Raw genomic sequence first — 23,861 nt, forward strand, 5'->3', positions numbered from 1 at the left:
TTTGTCAGGAGTGCCGCCCCCTAGTGTACGTGAGCGGTGAGGTGATGGGCAAAAAAGCTGTCGCACGGCGGTACCACGCTGGCGGGATGCGGGTCTCCAGAGTGCTCTTTGCAAACAGGGTTGTAAGGCCTATGCAAGATGTATTGTTTTTCATTTCTCCGTATTGACACATAAATCATGGTAAATAGTGTATCTGTAACTAGACAAAGTCCTTATATTTCAGAAGGATAGAAAAATGTTTTCGAAATTATGACATTTTTGATCCCTTGTTTAATTTTAGGGTTAATTGCGTCCTTTCTTTATGGACATTTAATGCGCACGGCAACTATCATTCCACTAGTCACATATGATCGTGAGGTGCACACTGTACTGTCTATTCTCCATAACTCCACTAATTCTGACAAGTCGTGTTATTTTTACATTTATCCTATATATTGGCTTTGTATATCCAGCTAAAAGTAGTTCACTGTTTGTGGAATAGGATGTGAAGTTATCACATGCTATTGAAAGACAAACACTGTCGCTCATGACCATTGATATGGTAAAGTCATTGGCGCCTTGGAGTTGCCTGGGAGACGCTCAAACATCATGCGCAGTTACTCTGCAGTGATGCAAGCTGTCCCAACTCACCACACACCCGCTAAGTGCGATCAACCAGCGAGAAGAATAAAGACGATACGCTCATCTTGAACATGTTATGTGGGCAAAAGAACAGGTATTTTAGAACCATTGCGCATTACCGGATTCATTCATTTTTTTAAGACATGGAAGCGGTGAGTAGACTTCTTAGATTTAAGACGGTTGAGTCCGATCGGATTGTCTAGAAACATTTATTGAAAACTAAGTTCGCCAACAGTATCGGTGCACTTTGTGTGTGTGTAATGACCATCTCGCGGTTGGTATTCGAACGTTTTTATTAAAGCAATCACAAACACCAAAATCACAAGCCTACAACTGCATCAATTTAACTTATATCAAATGTTGCTGTATTTCACACGTGAAAGTTGATGTTTATCACAATTGAAACAGCACAGGACATATCTGCACTCCAATGTGAGGCTATATTTGTTGTAGTGCTGCTATCCATGTTATGAGAACATGTTGCTTCCAGTAGTAGCCCCGCTATTTGAACGTGTTGAATAGACATTCAATAATAGCTTTAGCCAGCAGTGAAAGCTCTCAGTTATCGAAGTAACTCTAAGAATGACTTATTTTAACGATGAAAACATGGCTGTTCTTCTGTAGCCTAAATTAATTATATAGATACATTTCTATGTATCTACATTTCAGAGGCCAAAGTTGAAAACCTTTATTTTTTCGTCACCCTTTTGACTCATGAGTCCACCTGACATTTAAAGCCATTTAAAACCGACTTAAACAATTGACTCCGGGGCATGAGTGATTAGTCACTCTGACAAGTAGCCTAGCCACCAGCTGTAAGGAACAGTATTTAATTAGCCACCAATTTGAACCTGTTTTCCCAAAGGGGCCCCTCTTATCAACTTCCTCCTCAATTAATCAGTAAGCTAGGAGCTAGTGTAATTACAGCCACAGATGAGCCCAGAGCCATACGGTCTAGTCTAGGACCTACTGTTGGTGAACTCATTTTCTACACTTGTAAATTATGAGTGAAGATAATCAAATTTATGCCTACATTTAGGATAAAGTTACCCCCACAAAGGGTGTGTATTCGTGCGTGTTTGTGTGCTTGCCTGCATATGCGTGTGTGTGTGTGTGTGTGTGTGTGTGTGTGTACATTCAAAGCTTAATTTACACAAAGTAATCTCATCAGAACCTATGCCAGCTCCCATGGTCTCTCCTCAGTGTCATGCTGCTGACAGAGCTGAAGCCTGCAGAACTACATTAGACCATGAGATGCTTCCTCCCCAGGCTTAACCAAACCCACAGGAGAGGAACAGATGGTGCTGGTGGCTCACTGTGGCCGTCTGTATTGTTTGTCAGCCTCGCTGGGCTCTAAACAGTGCTAAATACCTAGATACGGGAGGGGGAGAAGAGAGCTAGGGTATTAGGGGGGAGGAGGGGGAGAGAGTAGACCTGCCAGACATGATTAGCTGGTCCCGGGGGTGAAGGGGTTAGGGTTGCCATGTGTGTTTGTCGTGGCTGGCTGCCTCTCTCTGACAGAAGGAACTTCAGAGGTGTCTGTCCAAGAAAAGCTGAGAACTGCCCCAAAAAATCTTGAATTATTACATTGATGACATGTCATTTTACTTTCCTTTGTCATTCATGTTAGTTCTAGACAAGACTGTTTGCTTCATTATTTATGTAGGTCCCTTGCAGCATCAGGTCTGACTGGGTCTTGATTGGGTTGGGTGGACATTTTGAGAGCCAGCTGATGTTTGTGTATTGAAACGCCCCATACACTCCCTGAGTAACATTATAGCTTTAAGGTCCGGAGGGCTGTGGTGTGTTGCCCATACACTCCCTGAGTAACATTATAGCTTTAAGTTCCAGAGGGCTGTGGTGTGTTGCCCATACACTCCCTGAGTAACATTATAGCTTTAAGGTCCGGAGGGCTGTGGTGTGTTGCCCATACACTCCCTGAGTAACATTATAGCTTTAAGCTTTAAGGTCCGGAGGGCTGTGGTGTGTTGCCCATACACTCCCTGAGTAACATTCCTAGCTTTAAGCTTTAAGGTCCGGAGGGCTGTGGTGTGTTGCCCATACACTCCCTGAGTAACATTCCTAGCTTTAAGCTTTAAGGTCCGGAGGGCTGTGGTGTGTTGCCCATACACTCCCTGAGTAACATTATAGCTTTAAGCTTTAAGGTCCGGAGGGCTGTGGTGTGTTGCCCATACACTCCCTGAGTAACATTCCTAGCTTTAAGCTTTAAGGTCCGGAGGGCTGTGGTGTGTTGCCCATACACTCCCTGAGTAACATTATAGCTTTAAGCTTTAAGGTCCGGAGGGCTGTGGTGTGTTGCCCATACACTCCCTGAGTAACATTATAGCTTTAAGCTTTAAGGTCCGGAGGGCTGTGGTGTGTTGCCCATACACTCCCTGAGTAACATTCCTAGCTTTAAGCTTTAAGGTCCGGAGGGCTGTGGTGTGTTGCCCATACATTCCTAGCTTTTTCCTTCTCCATTCTACTGTCCCTAACCAGACAAAACTTCCTTGCATCTTGACATGCATATAATCCTCACACAAACAAAGCACTTGCTCCTCATCCTTTGTCTCTTTCTGAAGAAAAATAATGATACAATTTGGCCTTTAAAAAAAAAACACTTGCAAGTTCAGTTGCCCTTGAATATGGTGTGTACACACCAGCTCACTTTATTTCCCTAGTGAACATCTCATAGTCATACAATCATATAGTTGGTTAATCCAGATTAATACTGAGTAACATCCTTAAAATAGATTGTAATCCACAGCAGCAATGGCAGATCAGGTTGGTTGTATACTCGTTAAATACAGGTTCTGGTTGAATGCATTATGATGCACTTCCTGTCACATTTTATATCCCTATAATGACTGTAGATTAATAAAATCAGCCTGAAGGACCCAGGGAGCAAAGATCTAAGTGGTAAGGGGGTATTAGATGACAGAGAGCTATTCAGGCAAGGACAGGTGGGGACAGAGTGACAGACATAGGGATGGGGACTCAAGGGATTGGGACAGGAAAGTGAGGGCAGGCCAGGGAGGTTGCCATGTGTGGAGTTAGATTAGCTCTTCTGTTTATTGTAAACTAGGAGGAGGGAGGATAAAATGGTGGTTAGGTATATAGTAGGTGGTTCTGGTAGTAATGCATGTAGTAGGTGGTTCTGGTAGTAATGTATATACTAGGTGGTTCTACTAGTAAGGTAGATACTAGATGCGATAGGTCATCAAAGATCAGGGTGAGGTAACCAGGTTGGTTATTACTGTCTGGACCTTTAGGCGTAAATATACTGGTCTAATGTACCATGTGCAAAATTCAACATCAGAACATGAATAGTGTATATCTGGTGTCTCAAACTTATTTTGCCCAGGGGCCAAATTATGTGTTCACCGAGGTCCGGAGGGCTGTGGTGTGTTGCTGTGCCTCGGTTCTGGTAGTAAGGTCCAGAGGGCTGTGGTGTGTTGCTGTGCCTCGGTTCTGGTAGTAAGGTCCGGAGGGCTTTGGTGTGTTGCTGTGCCTCGGTTCTGGTAGTAAGGTCCAGAGGGCTGTGGTGTGTTGCTGTGCCTCGGTTCTGGTAGTAAGGTCTGGAGGGCTTTGGTGTGTTGCTGTGCCTCGGTTCTGGTAGTAAGGTCCAGAGGGCTGTGGTGTGTTGTTGTGCCTCGGTTCTGGTAGTAAGGTCCGGAGGGCTGTGGTGTGTTGCTGTGCCTCGGTTCTGGTAGTAAGGTCCTGAGGGCTGCGGTGTAATTCTTTGCCGTCAAAATCGGCAGAAACAGTAGACGATGCAGGACACAGCATTTACTATGACGGCTGCGGCCCGCAACCACAGCTGTCATAGTAAATACTGTGTACTGTATGCCACCAGTTTGAGACCCCTGGAGTACATAACAAATATATTGTGGCTGTAATAATGAATAGTGTAAATTTGATAAGAAGGAGGTAAATGTTGGAAGCCTCTCATCAAATGTCATAGGCCTAGCTAGCTAGCTATCACAAGACTTCACATTATGGCTCACAAGACAAGAACAGTGGTAATGCTGCTGCTCCATCCTAACCCTGCTTATGCATTTCAGAACCTGCTCATCACCTGAAGACAACTGTCCCAGTTGAAGTGCTATGGCCCCTGCTGCAGTGAAGAGTCCTAGCCTCAGGCCTTCATAGTGGACATTGCCCTATCAACACACACAGGTGTAGGCCAGGGTCAGACTCCCGGAGCAGGGATGATCACTTCTCACCAGAACGGAGGACCCGGATATGTAACAGAGGACCCAATGGGGCCTGTAAATGGCACGGAGGGTCCTGGGAGTGGAGACAAGCTGCAGCAGAGAGAGAGGGCTGTGGATGTCCCCCCTGGGGACCGGGTGGTGGGAACTGTTAGCAGCATGGTGCAGGGTTCCCGCAGCAGCGCCCAGATGGAGAGGATGCAGCAGTACCAGGAAGAGCTGAGGAGGAAGCGGGAGGAGGACGCCAACAAAGGGAAGCATGAAATCGATCTCAACGCCTCGCTCAGGCTCAAGAAGTTGGCCCAGAACCCAGCCAAGACGGGTATCGACAACCCCACGTTCGAAGCGCCTGAGGCAGGCAAGGAGACCAAGGATGGGAGCCCCCTGCCTGGTGGGGACACAGCTGCGGGTGAGTAGAATCATGAGTTAATGAAGGGAGGGGGAGGCAAAGGTGTAGGTGGAGGTGAGGGTGAGAGGGGATGGGGTAAAGAGGGGGAGGGGTACCTCTGTGAGAAGAACAATAGAGGTGTTGGGAACTATCATAAGGATTCTGTGAAACAAAGGAGTCAGAACAGTGTTCAAGGAAAGGGCTGAGCCAGGGCCATTGATGGTGTGAGGATGGGGGATTAAAAGTCAATGTCAATGGAAAGGCTCCCTCCATTTAGTCACATGGAAGTCACTCAATCCCCTCAACTCTGGTAAAGAGGATGGATCCATTTGGAGTGAAAAACTTCTGTTTGGAAGTCACATTTTCAGAGGTATTCTCATTCTGGCATTGCACATGTAGGCCTGAAATATATCTGTTTCATTGGAGGGTGATTGTAAATCATATGAAGGTGGTATAAGAAGTGGTGTCGGGAGCAACTTATATAGGGAAGGAACCAACGGGAGTGACATATATAGGGAAGGTAATCAGGGAAGTGATGAAGACCAGGTGAGTCTGATGACGCGCAGGTGCGTGTAACGATGGTGACAGGTGTACGCCATAACGACCAGCCTGGTGACCTAGAGGCCGGAGAGGGAGCGCACGTGACAATATGTAATTATTGGCGCAGTCACGTCATATTTTTCAATATAGTGTAGGCCTTCCGTAGGTGACATGAGTCTCACTAGTGTTGAGTAATGTGGTGTAGGTCTTATTTATTTAAAGAGTTTATTTATTTATAGCTCAGCATTCAACACCATAGTACCCTCCAAGCTCATCATTACGCTCGGGGCCCTGGGTCTGAACCCCACCCTGTGCAACTGGGTAGGAAACAACACCTCCAATTCGCTGAACATCAACACAGGGGCCCCACAAGGGTGCGTGCTCAGTCCACTCCTGTACTCACTGTTCACCCATTACTGCATGGCCACGCACGCACGCCTCCAACTCAATCAAGTTTGCAGACGACACAACAGTTGTCACGCCCTGACCATAGTAAGCTGTTTATTCTCTGTTGGTTGGGGCGTGATAGTGACTAGGGTCGGTCATCTAGGTTTTTTGTATGTCTATGTTGGCCTGATATGGTTCCCAATCAGAGACAGCTGTTTATCGTTGTCTCTGATTGGGGATCATATTTAGGTAGCCCTTTCCTCATTTGTGTTTGTGGGATCTTGTCTACATAGAGTTGCCTGAGTGCAAACCAGTAGCTTCACGTTTCGTTTGTGCTTTATTGTTTTGTTTTGGTGAGTTTCAGTTTATTAACAATATGTGGAACTCTATTCATGCTGTGCCTTGGTCTACTCATTACGACGAACGAGACAACAGTAGTAGGCCAGATTACCAACAATGACGAGACAGCCCTGCAGGTAGGAGGTGAGGGCCCTGGGAGAGTGGTGCCAGGAAAGTACCCTCTCACTCAACATGAACAAAACAAAGGAGCTGATCGTGGACTTCAGGAAACAGTGGATGGAGCTCGCCCCTGTCCACATCAATGTGACTGCAGTGGAGAAGGTGTAAAGTTTCAAGTTCCTCGGTGTATACATCACTGACGATCTGAAATGGTCCACCGACACAGACAGTGTGGTGAAGGCGCAACAGCGTCTCTTCAACCTCAGGAGGCTGAAGAAATTTGGCTTCACCCCTAAAACCCTCACAAACTCTTACAGATGCACAATTGAGAGCATTCTGTCGGGCTGTATCAACGCCTGGTATGGCAAATGCACCGCCTGCAACCACAGGGCCCTCCAGAGGGTGGTGCAGTCTGCCCAAAGCATCACCGGGGCAAACTACCTGCCCTCCAGGACAATTACACCCCTGATGTCACAGGAAGGCCTAAAAGATCATCAAGGACATCAACCACCCGAGCCACGGCCTGTTCAGCCTGCTATCATCCAGAAGGCGAGGTCAGTACAGGTGCATCAAAGCTGGGACCGAGAGACTGGGAAAAACAGCTTCTATCTCAAGGCCTTCAGACTGTTAAATAGCCATCACTAGCTGGCTTCCACCCTGTCATGTAACCCTGCACCTTATATACATACTGGCCACTTTAATAATGGAACACTAGTCACTTTAATAATGTTTACATACTGCTTTACTCAACTCATATGTAAATACTGTATTCTATTCTGCTGTATTTTAGTCAATGCCACTCTGACATTGCTCAATCTAATATTTAGATATTTTTTAATTCCATTCTTTTATATTTGTGTGTATCGTTGTGAATCGTTTCGTGTGAATCACTACACCCGCAATAACATTTGCTAAATATGTGTATGTGACCAATAAAATTTCATTTGATTTTATTTTTGAAGTGAATTTAATATATTTTGTGAGGTGAAACAAAATTGTTCCTCCGAGAATTTGTTTTCATGTCAGTTGGTTAGCCTTAGAGGAGACAGTAGGTTGTGGTTTTTGCTGCCGACCGGTTTTAGTGGAGGGGACATGCGCACACACACACACACCCTCCCTGCTTCTTATCTCAGGTAAACGCCCCTTTAGGAGATCACTGTCTAGATAACATTAATCAAGTAAGCTGTTGTAATCTGTGGTTTATATGAAATCCATGTATTAATCCATGTAGCTGGTCAGTTAAACAGAACACCTGCTGGTTTAGAACAGTAGAGGGCCGTGTAAGCCGTGTTTCCCCTGGTGTCACTGTGCTCCTCAGAGTCACTATATGTAGGTGGTACCTTCAGGCCAAACTTGATGCAGATGTCAAATCCTGTCTGGGGTGCAGAATACCTCTGGTGTGCAACCCAAACAGGTTTTGGCACCAGAATTGACTTTGGCATGACAATATCCCATTAGTAACGTGACTTTGTGTGAGCAAGCGCTTGCTGGCGCCAGAGAGGTTTGAAACCGAGAGACATGTGATTTTTACTTTCTGAAAATTCCTTGTGGACAAATGTACCACTTTGGTCTGAATGTTAAAGGTCACAGGCATTACAGGAGGTAACAGCATGTTTGAACCTCTCTCTCTCTCTCTGGCCCTAGTAAACAACTCCTCACACAGAGATGAATGATACTGTAAATTAGTCAGTTGAGCCTAATCAACCTCTTTTTCTAATTGTTTATTGCCTTCTTTGTATTGCACCTTTACCACATGTTACATTATGGTGTTATTGTTGAGATTTAAATGTGGACTTCTTTTGATATTTTATTGCACTGTTGATGTAGTTCACAAGGAAGCATTTCATTGCACCGTTTACACCCCGCTGTATCCTGTGAATATGACGAGTACATTTGGGCTCTCCCTACTTTTCTCTACCCAGAGCTGGAAGATCTGCTGGAGGCCCTACGACGGGTGCAGAGCTGCCTAGTGGACACCCAATCGCAGGCCGACGTGGCTCTGGTGCTGGGCATGCTGCACAAGGAGGACTTCCAGAGCGCCTTCACCATCCACAGTGCCGTGACCCAGCAGATGCAGCCGCGCGGCAGCCCGCCCTTGCCCCTCACCTCACAGGCCCAGGACCTCTGCCTGGAGGTAGAGTGAAATGCTCCAGCACTCTAGTGATCTAGAAATGAAATGGATCTTCTATCACCGATGTATTGGTCAGAAGGTAGGGGGAGAAAAAAGGAGGTAAGGTATCAGGAGGGAGGTGGAGGAAGGTTTGGAGACGAGGATTTGGGGGAGGAGTGAAGAAAATGTGGGTTAAGGAGATATGTTGGGCAATGAAGAACAGCTGGGCAGGGAAGTTGAGAGAGATGGGAAGGAGGATGAGAGGAGGATATGTGGGTTAAGGAGATATGTTGGGGAATGAAGAACAGCTGGGCAGGGAAGTTGAGAGAGATGGGAAGAAGGAGAAGGAGGATGAGAGGATGGTGACAGAGAAACTACAAAGAAATAAGGGTAAAGGAAGCCAGGCACATAACTGTTGATTAGAGATGCAGTCTCATATTGACTTGGAAATGATCCTTGGTGTGTTGGAACTAGATTCCCCATCTCATGTGTTGTTTCCTGCTTCCATGACATCACCATTAAAGGGATAGTACACGCAAGCTGTCCCTGTAGACTTCCAGTCATTGTGTTAATGCTAGCAGTTGCTCTAGAAACGACCTTAAACTTCCTTTATTAAACTGCACACAGGGACATAACAATGGTCTCTGAGAAGTGCTTGACTTGGGCAGAAGCTCGCCGGAGCTGAGTACCGGCACGTCAAATGTTCTACTGCTTGAGCTCCTGTTCCTCTTGGATAATATTAGCTCAGAAGTAGTGTGACGCTCATGCACCTAAATGTAAACAAAATGAGTACCGAGACCTATTTCAGTCCAAGTCAAGCACTTTCTCTGAGCAAGTAGAAAAAAGGACTTCATCGCCAAAATGTTGCACTATCCGGTTAAACATCTCACAGAATATCACAGCTGGGGGTAATGTTACCCTCTGTACCAGGAGTGACAGAGTAACACAAACTCATCACTGTGTCCACATCTGTCTGACCACTCTCTACCTGACTCCTTCAGTGACAAAATACAGAAAATACCATAGGTCTCTGCCACAGCACAACCAGCTGTGATTGACCTGTGGGTCTATACATTGTCTAGTCCATACATATCCATGATTCATTGTTCTGTACAGCCACATAGTCTGTCCGATAGCCTGTTATGCTGCAGTCCTGTAGATCTAGCTAACCTCTCACCACGTACAGGTCATCAGGTCCTTAGGATTCCATATGACCTGATGGAATGTATTACGTGCTGGTCCAGGTAGAACAAACAGTGTGACTTCTATCAGACCATGGTTCAAATAGTATTAGCTTTTCTTGCAAATGATTTAGCTGCACTTGACTGAGCTTGCCTGGCGCGTTGGAACCAAAGTGTAAACCTCGTCCATTTGGCACTCTGCAGCAGGCCCAATAAAATACTCAGGCATTTTAATGAAAATAAATAGTACTTGGACCCAGGTCTGATTTCTATAGGAAAGCTGGCTGTAAACCAGTCAACATATGATAACTGACAAAGAGGCTGCTTTGGTACCATCGGTACCATTGCTCTTGTGATGTGAAGATGACATTAAGGACACGTGTGTAGGCTTCGGAGGAGGACCTCGGTCAGTGAGATACTGATCTTTCTCACACACACACACACCATCTCTGTTCATACAGTAAATACATGCAGACACTCACCCAGAGCAGCTGGCACAGCACCAGGAGATACTTAGCAAGGTGGTAATAGTTTGAGCCAGTGGACGGTGTGTCTAAACTAAGTGGCTGGTGGCGTGGGCCTTCCTGATTGGCCCTCGGGGCCAGGTAATCTCCCAGCAGCCCCGGGGCCTGGAAGGAAGTGGCCGAGGATCTGCCACAGCCAGAAAAAGAAACTCCAGCAGCTTACAGGGTAGAGGGGCTGGAGGGAGGTGGAGAGGAGGAGGCGGGGGAAAGTGTGTCACCTCATTTCAGAGAGCTTTGATTAGTGTAAAGGATGAGCTAAGATAGAGCCAGGGAGTGGGAGGGAGGAGGGCTAGAGAGAGCGATAGAGGGGGGGGGGGGTATAGGGAGGGGGGATAGAGGTATAGAGGGAGTGAGACGGATGGATGAGGGGAAGGAGGGAGGAGAATGCAGGGGTGCTGGGAAAGAGAGGATTGGGGATTCTCTTCTTTATATTTTTCTATGTAGAAACACCAACGTCATGACAGTAGAACCAACTCTCATGCTTCTATTTGACCTCACATGTTGGGAGATTAATTCAGGGTCTTTAATTTCCAAGGCAACAGCCAGAGAGAAGAAGTCGTTCCAAATGGCAGTCTATTCCCTACATGCACTTCTTTTGACCAGAGGGTGCCATTTGGGCAGAGACTAAGTCCCGTTACAGTAGAGTGTCTGGAATGGGAAACCCCACTGCGACTTATTAGAGAGCAGCCAACCTGTCTGTGTGAAGGAATCCAGTTGGTCATCTTAACAGCAGAATGGTCTTTGACATGACCTTCACGTAAGAACAAAATATTTACTGTTATGGCGTTCGTATTTGGACAACATACCTCTGATAGCACATGAGCTCTCAGTCATAAAGCTGACACTGTCTACACATGGTAGACATCGTCCAATGAAATGCTTTGTTTTAGGTTCCTTCTCGACAATGCAACAACAATAAGAAATAATACAAGATAAGAATATGAACATAAAGTCAATGGCTCAGTGGAATAGAATAAACATTTTAGCATTAGTATAATACAGGAAGGGGCCATATAAAGTCCAATATTTGCACGTGTATTTACACGTGTACTGGGGAAGACGATTACAAGCAGAGTAGATGTACCATCGGTGGTTTTAACAATGATGTACTGCGAAGTTGCTTCTGAGGAATGACTAAAGCCTTTGCTAGCTTGTTGACAATGTGTCGACTGGTGGTCAGGAAGTTGAATAATTGAACTGTCATGTTGAATCACGCATAGAGCCTCAAGGAGGAGTTTTCAAGATGGCTGGTGATGTTATGAAGTCATGAACACTTTGAACTGCATCACTATTCCAGATGACCAATGATGCTGACTTAGTGCTGCTTATACAGTTTACCTTAATCTGACCCCTTTCTCTTGTTCGCTGTCTCTCGCTCTCTCTTTCTTACAATCTCTTCACCTCCTCTCTTGAACTCTCCCTCTCTTCCTCTCATTCCCTCTCTCTCTTTCCATCTCCTTTCCCATCTCTTTCCATCTCTCTGTCCAGGTGCAATACATCCTCCAGTCCACTCAACATAAAGAGGGTGTAGAGCTCAGTAACCTACTCACCACTCCCCACCTCCAGGTAAGAGACCTGGGACACACCAGAACTCAACCCTTAACCGTGTCAGTGTTCCTGAGCTGGCCACTTGAGAGGTACTATGGACCAAATCCCGATTTGGAATTTGTCAGTAATACTGAGATATATGTGAATATGCTCCATTTACCATATACTGTACCATAGGCTCCATATACTGTATCATAGGCTTCATATACTGTACCATAGGCTCCATATACTGTACCATAGGCTTCATATACCATAGGCTGCATATACTGTACCATAGGTTGTATATACTGTACCATAGGCTGCATATACTGTACCATAGGTTGTATATACTGTACCATAGGCTGCATATACTGTACCATAGGCTGCATATATCGTACCATAGGTTGTATATACTGTACCATAGGCTCCATATACTGTACCATAGGCTCCATATACTGTACCATAGGCTGCATAACCTGTACCATAGGTTCTATATACTGTACCATAGGCTCCATATAGTGTACCATAGGCTTCATATACCATAGGCTGCATATACTGTACCATAGGCTGCATAACCTGTACCATAGGTTCTATATACTGTACCATAGGCTGCATATACTGTACCATAGGCTCCATATAGTGTACCATAGGCTTCATATACCATAGGCTCCATATAGTGTACCATAGGCTCCATATAGTGTACCATAGGCTTCATATACCATAGGCTCCATATAGTGTACCATAGGCTCCATATACTGTACCATAGGCTCCATATAGTGTACCATAGGCTTCATATACCATAGGTTCCATATACAGTACTGTGAAAATGTTTTAGGCAGGTTTGAAAAAATGCTGTAAAGTAAGAATGCTTTAAAAAATAGACATGTTAATAGTTTATATTTATCAATTAACTAAATGCAAAGTGAGTGAACAGAGGAAATATCTACATCAAATCAATATTTGGTGTGACCACCCTTAGCCTTCATAACAGCATCAATTATTGTAGGTACACTTGCACAAGTCAGGGATTTTGTAGGCATATAGTCAGGTGTATGATTAAGCAATTATACCAAACATCTGCCTAAAACTTTTGCACAGTACTATACGTTCATGTGAAACCCTGAACCATCGTCACTGTTATCCAGTCTTGACATCAGCCTCCTCCAGAGGAGCTCTGGGAAGTCACTGATCAGTGGGTTTTATATGGCTCGGCTCTTTATATGGCTCTGCTCTTTATATGGCTCGGCCCTTTATGTGGCTCGGCTCTTTATATGGCTCTGCTCTTTATATGGCTCGGCTCTTTATGTGGCTCGGCTCTTTATGTGGCTCGGCTCTTTATATGGCTCTGCTCTTTATATGGCTCGGCCCTTTATGTGGCTCGGCTCTTTATGTGGCTCGGCTCTTTATGTGGCTCGGCTCTTTATGTGGCTCGGCTCTGTGACTGAACTAAAGGGCATGGGAAACAGCCCTAACTCTATGGGTTGCCCTGTCTTAGTCTTTAATAACCTCTTGTATAGGTGATATAACAGGGCATTGTGGGTTTTGGAGTTTGGATGGTTAACATGATGACAGTGTATCCAGCTTGCACACAGAACTGCCTTTGTTTGTGCTTCCAGCTTGAGCATGTCATCGATTTGCAGGGTAGCACAAGAGTTGCCTTGCTGGTCAGTGTCCAGCCCAACACGCATACAGACAGGTCACTCAGTATGGATGGCTTACGGCTGGCCTTTACATGAATGACCCCAGGTCCGTGTGCCAGCCTGGTGTTGACACCGCTCTCTAAGTAGACACTCATAGTGCACTGTCATGCCGTTGCAGAAAGAGATTATGTCGTAGGTGGTGAGGAGGGATGGATGTGTGAAGACGAGGAAAGAAATAACATGCTACAACTGGGCAACTGAGAGGCTCAACACCTATGGTGTACAACTGGTGGCTGGTGGCACCTTCATTGGGAGGAAGGGCTCATAGTAATGGCTGGAACGAAATGAAGTAAGCCATCCTCCCCTCACCAGCCTCCTGTGCTGTATACCCTAGAAGGTGCAATCAGTAGAATATAGAGAGGATCCGGGCCCTGGTCTTGCATGCTAGTCTCCCTAGACAGACGCCTTTCCTCCCACAATGTACCAATGAGCTGTTGCCCTAGGTCTGGGAATTCCGAGACTAGTTGTGTGCCGACACGTGACCGTGACTGTGTGACCTGCCAAACCCCACTGTTGCTCCATTGACTCCACTGGGCATCATGTCCAATTAAACACAGGCATTTGCCGCCATGGCAACCAACAGGCAGTGGATTATCCCTCCCTCCGGTTATGCTGCGGAACGTGACCCTTCCCACTATCTGACCCCGGTTAACGACCCTCACCCTAGCTACACACACACAGACACACACAGGTAAACAGATCAACAACCCCCCATGTAAAATGGTAGTGAATAGGTGACCTGCTAGGAACACACTGCCTCCCTCTCTCTCCCTCTTCTCCTCATTTCCCTTCCTCCTCATCCTTCTCGAGATCGAGGTGTTTTTATGATTGATGGAGGGGAATCCTGCCTCCTAAATGCAGGACAGATTAAGAGGGATTGTGTGTACGCTGGAAGCTTAGCCAGCCCTCCTTTCTGCCTTCCCAGGTCTCTCTTCTGCGGGATAAAGACACTCATTTGGTTTAACGGTTATTAATTGCGGCATACAGAGAGCCCGTCACCTTAAATGAAGTGAGGGGGAAATGTTGGCTTAGAGGTGGAGTCGGCTGGTGTTGAGGGAGGGAGGAAGAGAGAGACAGGGTGGGAGAGAGAGGAAGAGAGAGACAGGGTGGGAGAGGGAGGAAGAGAGAGACAGGGTGGGAGAGGGAGGAAGAGAGAGACAGGGTGGGAGAGGGAGGAAGAGAGAGACAGGGTGGGAGAGAGAGGAAGAGAGAGACAGGGTGGGAGAGAGAGGAAGAGAGAGACAGGGTGGGCTTTGGGTAAAACGTGCATGTTTAATCATAAGGGATGGAAGCCGAGTTTCAATTTCCTCCCAGTTATTTACCATAACTGGTAAATATGAAAGTGTGTTGAGTTGTGTTGTGAGTTGTGTTGTGAGTTGTGTTGAGTTGTGTTGTTGTGAGTTGTGTTGTGTTGTGTGTTGTGAGTTGTGTTGTGTTGTGTGTGCACTGTGTATCAAAAAGCTCCAATTCATCCAAGTCACTACTACAACAATCAAATGGAAGCACACACACTCCTTGTCTCCCATGTACCTGTGTGTTGTCTCTCCCAGGCTCTGATACAGGCCCATGACAGGGTGGCAGAGCAGGAGTTGGAGCCGGACCCAGAAGAGAGTGTGATTCAGTACATGGGAGAGACCGTCAAACTGGTGCGGCTGGAGAAGGCCGGTGACATGCCTCTGGTAAGACACACACACACACACACTCATCTGATTAAAACAATCAAGAGGTTGCTGGATTGAATCCCTGAGCTGACAAGGTAAAAATCTGTCGTTCTGCCCCTAAACAAGGCAGTTAACCCACTGTTCCCCGGTAGGCCGTCATTGTAAATAAGAATTTGTTCTTAACTGACTTGCCTAGTTAAATAAAGGTTCAACTTAAAAAATATAATAATAATAATGTACTGTATTTGTATAGTACTGTACTGTATTGTAAATTCCCTGATGTAGACTTGTCTTTCTAGTTGGTGTGTCTTTATGTCAAGTACATCTAGGTGGTTTGTACTGATAAGTCTATCTGACTGGTAGTGTATTTGCCTGTGTGTCTTGTCCCCAGGGAGCCACAGTTCGTAACGAAATGGACAGCGTGGTGGTGAGTCGTGTGGTGAAGGGCGGGACAGCCGAGCGGAGCGGACTACTGGCCGAGGGAGATGAGATCCTGCAGATCAACGGCGTGCCCGTCCGTGGGAAAAACGTCAATGAGGTCCATGACCTTCTGGTGAGGAATTGGTTCATTGAGAATCGCTCACACTGGATATCACACACACACATCCCTGGGTCGCTCCTCTCTTCAGTTTGTTGCAGCTAGCGACTGGAACGAGCTGCAAAAAACACTCAAACTGGACAGTTTTTCTTCATCTCTTCATTCAAAGACTCAATCATGGACACTCTTACTGACAGTTGTGGCTGCTTCGCGCGATGTATTGTTGTCTCTACCTTCTTGACCTTTGTGCCCAATAATGTTTGTACCATATTTTGCGCTGCTACCATGTTGTGCTGCTACCATATTGTGCTGCTACCATGTTGTGTTGTCATGTGTTGCTGCCATGCTGTGTTGTTGTCTTAGGTCTCTCTTTATGTAGTGTTGTGGTGTCCCTCTTGTCGAGATGCGTGTTTTGCGATATATATTTTTTATGTTTAATCCTCCGTCCCCGCAGGAGGCTATTTGGTGTTTGGTAGGCCGTCATTGCAAATAAGAATTTGTTCTTCACTGAGTTACCTAGTTAAATAAGTCAAATAAAAAACATGCACAGACACATAATGTGCCCATTGACTGGTGTCAGTATGTCGCTTTGATGCCATCAGATCTAATTCATATAACATTTTATGCAGCCTCGGCTCTACCCCATCTTTCCTCATTCTTGAAACCACAAAACATTACAGTACATGACACTACATTGTGTAATACTTAGTTCATTTGAATGAAGCTGATTCCATGTACTGTAGATTGGTCTCTCTCCTCAGACGGAGATGCTTAGTTAAGTTGAATTAAGCTGATTCCATGTACTGTGGATTGTACTCTGTGTCATTGGTCTCTCTCCTCAGACGGAGATGCATGGCACTTTGACCTTCCTTCTCATCCCCAGCTCTCAGAAGAAAACTCCCCCACACAGAGAGACGGTGGTAAGGCTCCTTCAGGGTGTGTGAGTGGTGTGTGTGTGTGTGTGCACGTGCCTGTCTGCGTGCATGCACAACATGTGTGTTCAATTATTACATCATAATCAGTTACTAAACTCATCTGAGCGATGATGATGATCATGTCACCCATGTGTTCAGATGCACGTGAGGGCGTATTTTAACTACGACCCATCTGATGACCCGTACGTGCCGTGCAGGGAGCTGGGCCTGTCCTTCCGGAAGGGAGACATCCTCCACATTATCAGCCAGGACGACCCCAACTGGTGGCAGGCCTACCGGGAGGGAGATGAGGACAACCAGCCCCTAGCCGGGCTAGTACCAGGTACCTAACCCTAACCCCAACCAGCCCCTAGCCGGGCTAGTACCAGGTACCCAACCCTAACCCCAACCAGCCCCTAGCCGGGCTAGTACCAGGTACCCAACCCTAACCCCAACCAGCCCCTAGCCGGGCTAGTACCAGGTACCCAACCCTAACCCCAACCAGCCCCTAGCCGGGCTAGTACCAGGTACCCAACCCCAACCCTAACCCCAACCAGCCCCTAGCCGGGCTAGTACCAGGTACCCAACCCTAACCCCAACCCTAACCCCAACCAGCCCCTAGCCGGGCTAGTACCAGGTACCCAACCCTAACCCCAACCCTAACCCCAACCAGCCCCTAGCCGGGCTAGTACCAGGTACCCAACCCCAACCCTAACCCTAACCCCAACCAGCCCCTAGCCGGGCTAGTACCAGGTACCTAACCCCAACCCTAACCCCAACCCTAACCCCTAACCCCAACCCTAACCCCAACCCCAACCCTAACCCCAACCCTAACAACCCCATCATTTATTCCCCCAAGTAAATGTTTCTGTCTCCCAGGGAAGAGCTTCCAGCAGCAGAGAGAAGCTATGAAGAAAACCATTGTGGACAGGAATCCTGACAGCCCAGGTAAGGAGATTACTATATATACTGCTCAGTTACACACTCCAGGCTCTATCACAGGTGTCTAAACACAAGCATGCACACACACACACACATTCAATATGATCTGATATGCTCTAAATCATCCGTTGATCATTTTCCACTTCTCATTTCCTCCAGGGAAGCTTTGGTGTTCGAAGAAGAACAAAAAGCTGAGGAAGAAAACCATGTACAACCCCAGCAGCAACGTTGGTAAGGCTAGTTCTTTCTCCTACATTTTTTTAGTCCAATCCCAAATTGACTGCTAGACCCCTATGCACTTGTGGATATTTGATTGGTGTGAGGAATATGGTGAAAATTCCACTTAGCCTATCAGAGGTGGAGCTACTACCATATTGCTCACACCTGTCAAGTCGTCTCAGATATCCACCACATAGGAGGGCATAGGTCATAGACACCCCATAGGTATAGGGGTCGATTTGGGACTTGGCCTCTCTCTCTCAATGTCCCTATGACCATTATAATAGATTTTCAGACGATTGTAAAGTGCCTTTGGAAAGTATTCAGACCCATTGACTTTTTACACATGTAGTTACGTTACAGCCTTATTCAAAAAAATCCTCAGCAATCTACACACAGTACCCCATAATGACAAAGCGAAAATAGGTTTTTAAAAATTAAAAACTGAAATATCTTATTTACATAAGTATTCAGACCTTTTGCTATGAGACTTGAGACTCAGTTGCATCTAGTTTAAATATATCATCCTTGATCTTTCTACCACCTGTGGTAAATTCAATTGATTGGAACCGATTTGGAAAGGCACACACCTGTCTATATAAGGTCAGCTGACAGTGCATGTCAGCTGATGAGGTCGAAGGAATTGTCCGTAGAGCTCAGAGACAGGATTGTGTCGAGGCACAGATCTGAGGAAGGAACCAAAACATTTCTGCAGCATTAAAGGTCCCCAAGGACACAGTGGCTTCCATCATTCTTAAATGGAAAAAGTTTGGAACCACCAAGACTCTTCCTAGAGCTGGCCGCCTGGCCAAACTGAGCAAACAGGGGAGAAGGGCCTTGGTCAGGGAGGTGACCAAGAACACGATGGTCACTGTCAGAGCTCCAGAGTTTCTCTGTGGAGATGGGAGAACCTTCCAGAAGGACAACCATCTCTGCAGCACTCCAGCAATCAGGTCTTTATGGTAGAGTGGCCAGACGGAAGCCACTCCTCAGTAAAAGGCACATGACAACCCACTTGGAGTTTGCCAAAAGGCACCTAAAGACTCTCAGACCATGAGAAACAAGATTCTCTGGTCTGATGAAACCAAGATTGAACTCTTTGGCTGGAATGCCAACGTCTGGAGAAAACCTGGCACCATCTCTATGGTGAAGCATGTTGGTGGCGGCATCATGCTGTGGGGATGTTTTTCAGTGGCAGGGACTGGGAGACTAGTCAGAATCGAGGCAAAGATGAACGGAGCAAAGTACAGAGAGATCCTTGATGAAAACCTGCTCCAGTGCGCTCAGGACCTCAGACTGGAGCCAAGGTTCACCTTCCAACAGCAAAAGAATCCTAAGCACACAGCCAAGACAATGCAGGAGTGGCTTCGGGACAAGTCTCTGAATGTCCTTGAGTGGACTTGAACCTGATTGAACATCTCTGGAGAGACCTGGAAATAGCTGTGCAGTGACGCTCCCCATCCAATCTGACAGAGGATCTGCAGAGAAGAATGGGAGAAACTCTGTAAATATAGATGTACCAAGCTTGTAGCGTTGTACCCAATAAGACTCGAGGCTGTAATTGATTTCAAAGGTGCTTCAACATATATTTTGTAAATTAGCAACAATTAAAAAAAAAAGGTTTCTTCTTTGTTATTGTGTATAGATTGATAAGATTTAAAAAATATATGTTTATCCATTTTAGAATGAGGCTGTAACCTGAACAAATGTGGTCTGAATACTTTCCAAAGGCACTGTAAAATCGGTGCGAACTCGGTTCGGACATTACATTCAGAGGTGCTAAGTACTCTCGGCCAGCCTATGTCACTGGTGTGTCTTAGAGTTAAAGTATGAGAGTGGAAAGTCCTCTCCTAGCAGGAAGTCTTATTACCTCAGTCTTGTTGGCACACAGGAGGCTGGACTCTGGGGCACATTCAGAAATAGATGGATTGGGTAGAACAGATATGCCTCTGACATGTAACCATGCCTGCTCTATTCATGGAATTTCTATCTGCCATGTTCCCCCTCAGCTGAATGTTGTGGAATATTCTGATAGGTATATATGTTCTACATAACATATTTCTATCTGATATGTATATAGAGTAACATTTCTGTAACATTTCAATCTGCAACACCTTCAGTAAACCCCAACCTCTCTACTTACCACTGTCGCGCCCAGACTACTCCGCCGATGACATCCTGACCTATGATGAGATGGCGCTCTACCACCAGCCGGCCAGTCGCAAGCGACCCATCGCCCTGATTGGTCCGCCCAACAGCGGGCAGGACGAACTGCGGCGGAGGCTGCTGTCTATCCAGCCGGACAGATTCGCCAGCGCTGTGCCACGTAAGTAGACCAATCAGAGCAGGGGATTGAGGGGCGGGGCAAGACTTGTGATGGGAACAAGTTCCACTTGTTCTTGTGGGAGGTTCAGTTCGTGGCCTGTTAGGTTTTTATATATTATTTAAGTGTTGTGATTATTAAACAGACTTAAATTAAAGTTTGATGGGGTTTGATAGCTTGAAGCATTGACAAATTACTGCAGCAATTCAATCAGGTAGGGTCGACGTTACCAATACATACAGATTAGCTTCTAACAAATTCTCATTTCTTTTTTATTTTAACTGTTTATTACAATAGACCAGACAAAAACTGAATTATACATTTATTATACATTTAACATACATTTAATATACCAAATTCTCATTTCAACAATCGTGATCACTCAGATACAACGAGAAGCCCACGGATACATGAGAAGAATGGGAGGGAGTACCACTTTGTGACCCGGCTGGCGTTTGAGACGGACGACGCAGCAGGGAAGTTCATCGAGTCTGGGGAGTACGACAGGAACTTGTATGGCACCAGCTGTGACTCGGTTCGACAGGTCATCAACTCAGGCAGGATCTGTCTGCTGTGCCTGCACACTAAGGTAGGAAACTACATTTTCATAAGCCCTACATAGCACTTCATAAGCACCACATTAGATGCTTCATAAATCATGTGTAAGTAAGTCGTTCTACATAAAGGGTGATATGTCCTTACACCTGGTGCTTAGCCCTTGTGCCACACTTTATGTAGCATGTCATTTTAAGCATCTTTACAGGCCTTATGAATGGTTCATAAAGGCTTTTTAAGCCTTAAAAGTTATGTTTAGTTTAAAGTGGGACTGTTAGTCGCTAGTTGAGAACATGTTGTGGAGGAAATTCCATATCATGTTTCGAAAGCATTACTATCCACGCTGCTATTCTTCTATTCTCTATCTCCCTTTGTTTTTATCATTTTCTCCCCTCCTCCTGCTGCTGTTTCCCTTCGGTCTCTCGGTCAGTCACTGCGGGTGCTCTGGTCCTCCAACCTCAAGCCCTATGTGATCTTCATCGCTCCTCCCTCTCAGGAGCGATTGCGCACCCTGCTGGCCAAGGATGGAAAAAACCCAAAGGTACTTATCTCACAAAAAGCCCTTTATCAGCAAGTACCATAGATACATTAATATCCACAGTGAATGTATAACATGAATCACACTTATCATGTTGATCTGTGAGAAGCTATAATGAACTATTTCTCCTCTGCTGGTACAGTAATAGTTCTGCCTTGAGCTTACATCTAGCCAGGATATCTCTAAACCCTGTCCTTCCTTCTTGTTTCCCTACATCTAGCCAGGATATCTCTAAACCCTTTCCGTCACTCCTGTTTCCCTACATCTAGCTAGGATATCTCTAAACCCCGTCCTTCCTTCCTGTTTCCATACATCTAGCCAGGATATCTCTAAACCCTGTCCTTCCTTCTTGTTTCCCTACATCTAGCCAGGATATCTCTAAACCCCTCCTTCCCTCCTGTTTCCCAACATCTAGCCAGGATATCTCTAAACCCCTCCTTCCCTCCTGTTTCCCAAAATCTAGCCAGGATATCTCTAAACCCCTCCTTCCCTCCTGTTTCCCAACATCTAGCCAGGATATCTCTAAACCCCGTTCTTCCTTCCTGTTTCCATACATCTAGCCAGGATATCTCTATCCCCTGTCCTTCCTTCCTGTTTCCCTACATCTAGCCAGGATATCTCTAAACCCCTCCTTCCCTCCTGTTTCCCAACATCTAGCCAGGATATGTCTAACCCACCGTTTCCCTGACTCTGTCCTGGGGGCCCCAAATGGGTGCACATTTTGTTTTTTGCCCTAACACTATACAGCTGATTCAAATAATCAAGCTAATCAAGCTGTATAGCTGTATAGTGCTAGGAAGAAAAAAAACATGCACCCCTTAGAGTCCACAGGACTGAGTTTGGGAAACCCTGCTCTAACCCCTGTCCTTCCCTCCTGTTTCTCTACATCTAGCCAGGATATCTCTAAACCCTGTCCTTCCTTCTTGTTTCCCTACATCTAGCCAGGATATCTCTAAACCCTTTCCGTCACTCCTGTTTCCCTACATCTAGCTAGGATATCTCTAAACCCTGTCCTTCCTTCCTGTTTCCATACATCTAGCCAGGATATCTCTAAACCCTGTCCTTCCTTCTTGTTTCCCCAACATCTAGCCAGGATATCTCTATCCCCTTTCCGTCACTCCTGTAGGGAAACATCTAGCCAGGATATCTCTAAACCCCGTCCTTCCTTTGTTTCCATACATCTAGCCAGGATATCTCTAAACCCCGTCCTTCCTTTGTTTCCATACATCTAGCCAGGATATTTTTAACCTCTGTTCTTCCCTCCTGTGTTTCCCTACATCTAGCCAGAGGAACTGAAGGAGCTGATGGAGAAGGCCTGGGAGATGGAGCAGGCCTACGGCCACCTGTTTGACACCGCCATCGTTAACAGCGAGCCAGAAACAGCCTTCCACGAGCTGCTACGGCTCATTGACAAGTTGGACACAGAGCCCCAGTGGGTACCCTCCTCCTGGTTGTGCTAGGGGTCAGGGTTCACCCTAGAGGTCAATCCCAGGGAGCCTCATGAATGAGTGTGGCCTGGGTCGTGTTCATTAGGCACCAAACGGAAGAAAACAGATTGAAACAGGAAGGGACTACATGGACTCGTCCAATAAGAACCACCTGTTTTCTTTCAGGAAAAAAAGTACATGTTTCACTACAGTGTACCCTAATGAACATGACCCACAGCTCTGACCCTAAAAGGAATGGACAATGATCGTTGAGGCCACCGTTAGACCCTCGTTGACACAAAATAGAGGGCCCATGCCTTCTCTGACCAAAAGGGTGACTTGTCCTTTAACTAGCCTTCTTATGGTAGGTGGACTTTACATTTGCAGGGATGGATACTGTCTTGTGTATTTTGTCTGTGTGAATGTTCTTGTGTCAATGTCGTCATCATTCCAGTAGCCTATGCAAAGACATTTATCCGCAACTGTAGAAAACATATTTCAACCTCAAGTTATTTATGATTGTAAAATGTGTATTTTTTTTAGAAGAGGTGATTTACCATTACCTCAGACCCCAATGTAAGGTATACAACACACAGGAGCAAGATCTCTCAATGGAGGACCAAAGTGAAGCCGTTTGTATTCTAAATATGGTAAGGTAGTTGCCGTGTATAAACGATAGTGTTGTGTTGCTGCGCTTGTATCATCAGTAAAGATCACCTTAGTAGCTATTGTATCGAGGGGCTTGATTCAATCATTATCGCCGGAGATCTGCGCTATAGCGTGCTTGAAGTTGTAATTTTCCGATTGAGCCGATACATGCAGCGTTTATCGGGAGTCCAGTCACCGCAAACATGGGAATGTTGCCTTTAAATTTCAATCGCACTGAACTTCAGCGTTACACATTAAATCAAGCTCCTAGTTAGGTTGAATAATTAGGAGCAGTAGCCTACTTCAACAATTAATCTGGCAAACATTTTTCATTGGTACTCAAGAAGCTATCTTCAATAAAATTAACATTTCTCTTGAGCACGGTTTCATAATGTTGGACATTCGATACACTTCATAAATATCAATTGTGTTACCTAAACATGTA

General features: G+C 45.8%; 1 protein-coding gene across 2 annotated transcripts; it reads left to right on the forward strand.

Moving 5' to 3' along the window:
• Window positions 1-483: 483 nt before the first annotated feature.
• On the forward strand, window positions 484-23,794 carry LOC109908379 (MAGUK p55 subfamily member 5). Of its 2 annotated transcripts, none has more exons than XM_020507027.2 (14): window positions 484-773; window positions 4,686-5,244; window positions 8,532-8,743; window positions 11,913-11,990; window positions 15,202-15,330; window positions 15,704-15,865; window positions 16,693-16,770; window positions 16,924-17,107; window positions 17,644-17,712; window positions 17,866-17,937; window positions 20,084-20,251; window positions 20,635-20,837; window positions 21,234-21,344; window positions 22,625-23,794. In XM_020507027.2, the coding sequence occupies exons 2-14, from the start codon at window positions 4,833-4,835 to the stop codon at window positions 22,799-22,801; spliced, it is 2,055 nt and encodes a 684-aa protein (XP_020362616.1). In that variant the 5' UTR covers window positions 484-773; window positions 4,686-4,832; the 3' UTR covers window positions 22,802-23,794. The 2 variants fall into 2 exon arrangements, with proteins under 2 accessions (XP_020362616.1, XP_020362617.1); XM_020507028.2 differs by having other exon boundaries at window positions 484-715.
• Window positions 23,795-23,861: the final 67 nt, after the last annotated feature.

This window comes from Oncorhynchus kisutch, linkage group LG21 (assembly GCF_002021735.2).
Source record: "Oncorhynchus kisutch isolate 150728-3 linkage group LG21, Okis_V2, whole genome shotgun sequence".
NCBI lineage: Eukaryota > Metazoa > Chordata > Actinopteri > Salmoniformes > Salmonidae > Oncorhynchus > Oncorhynchus kisutch.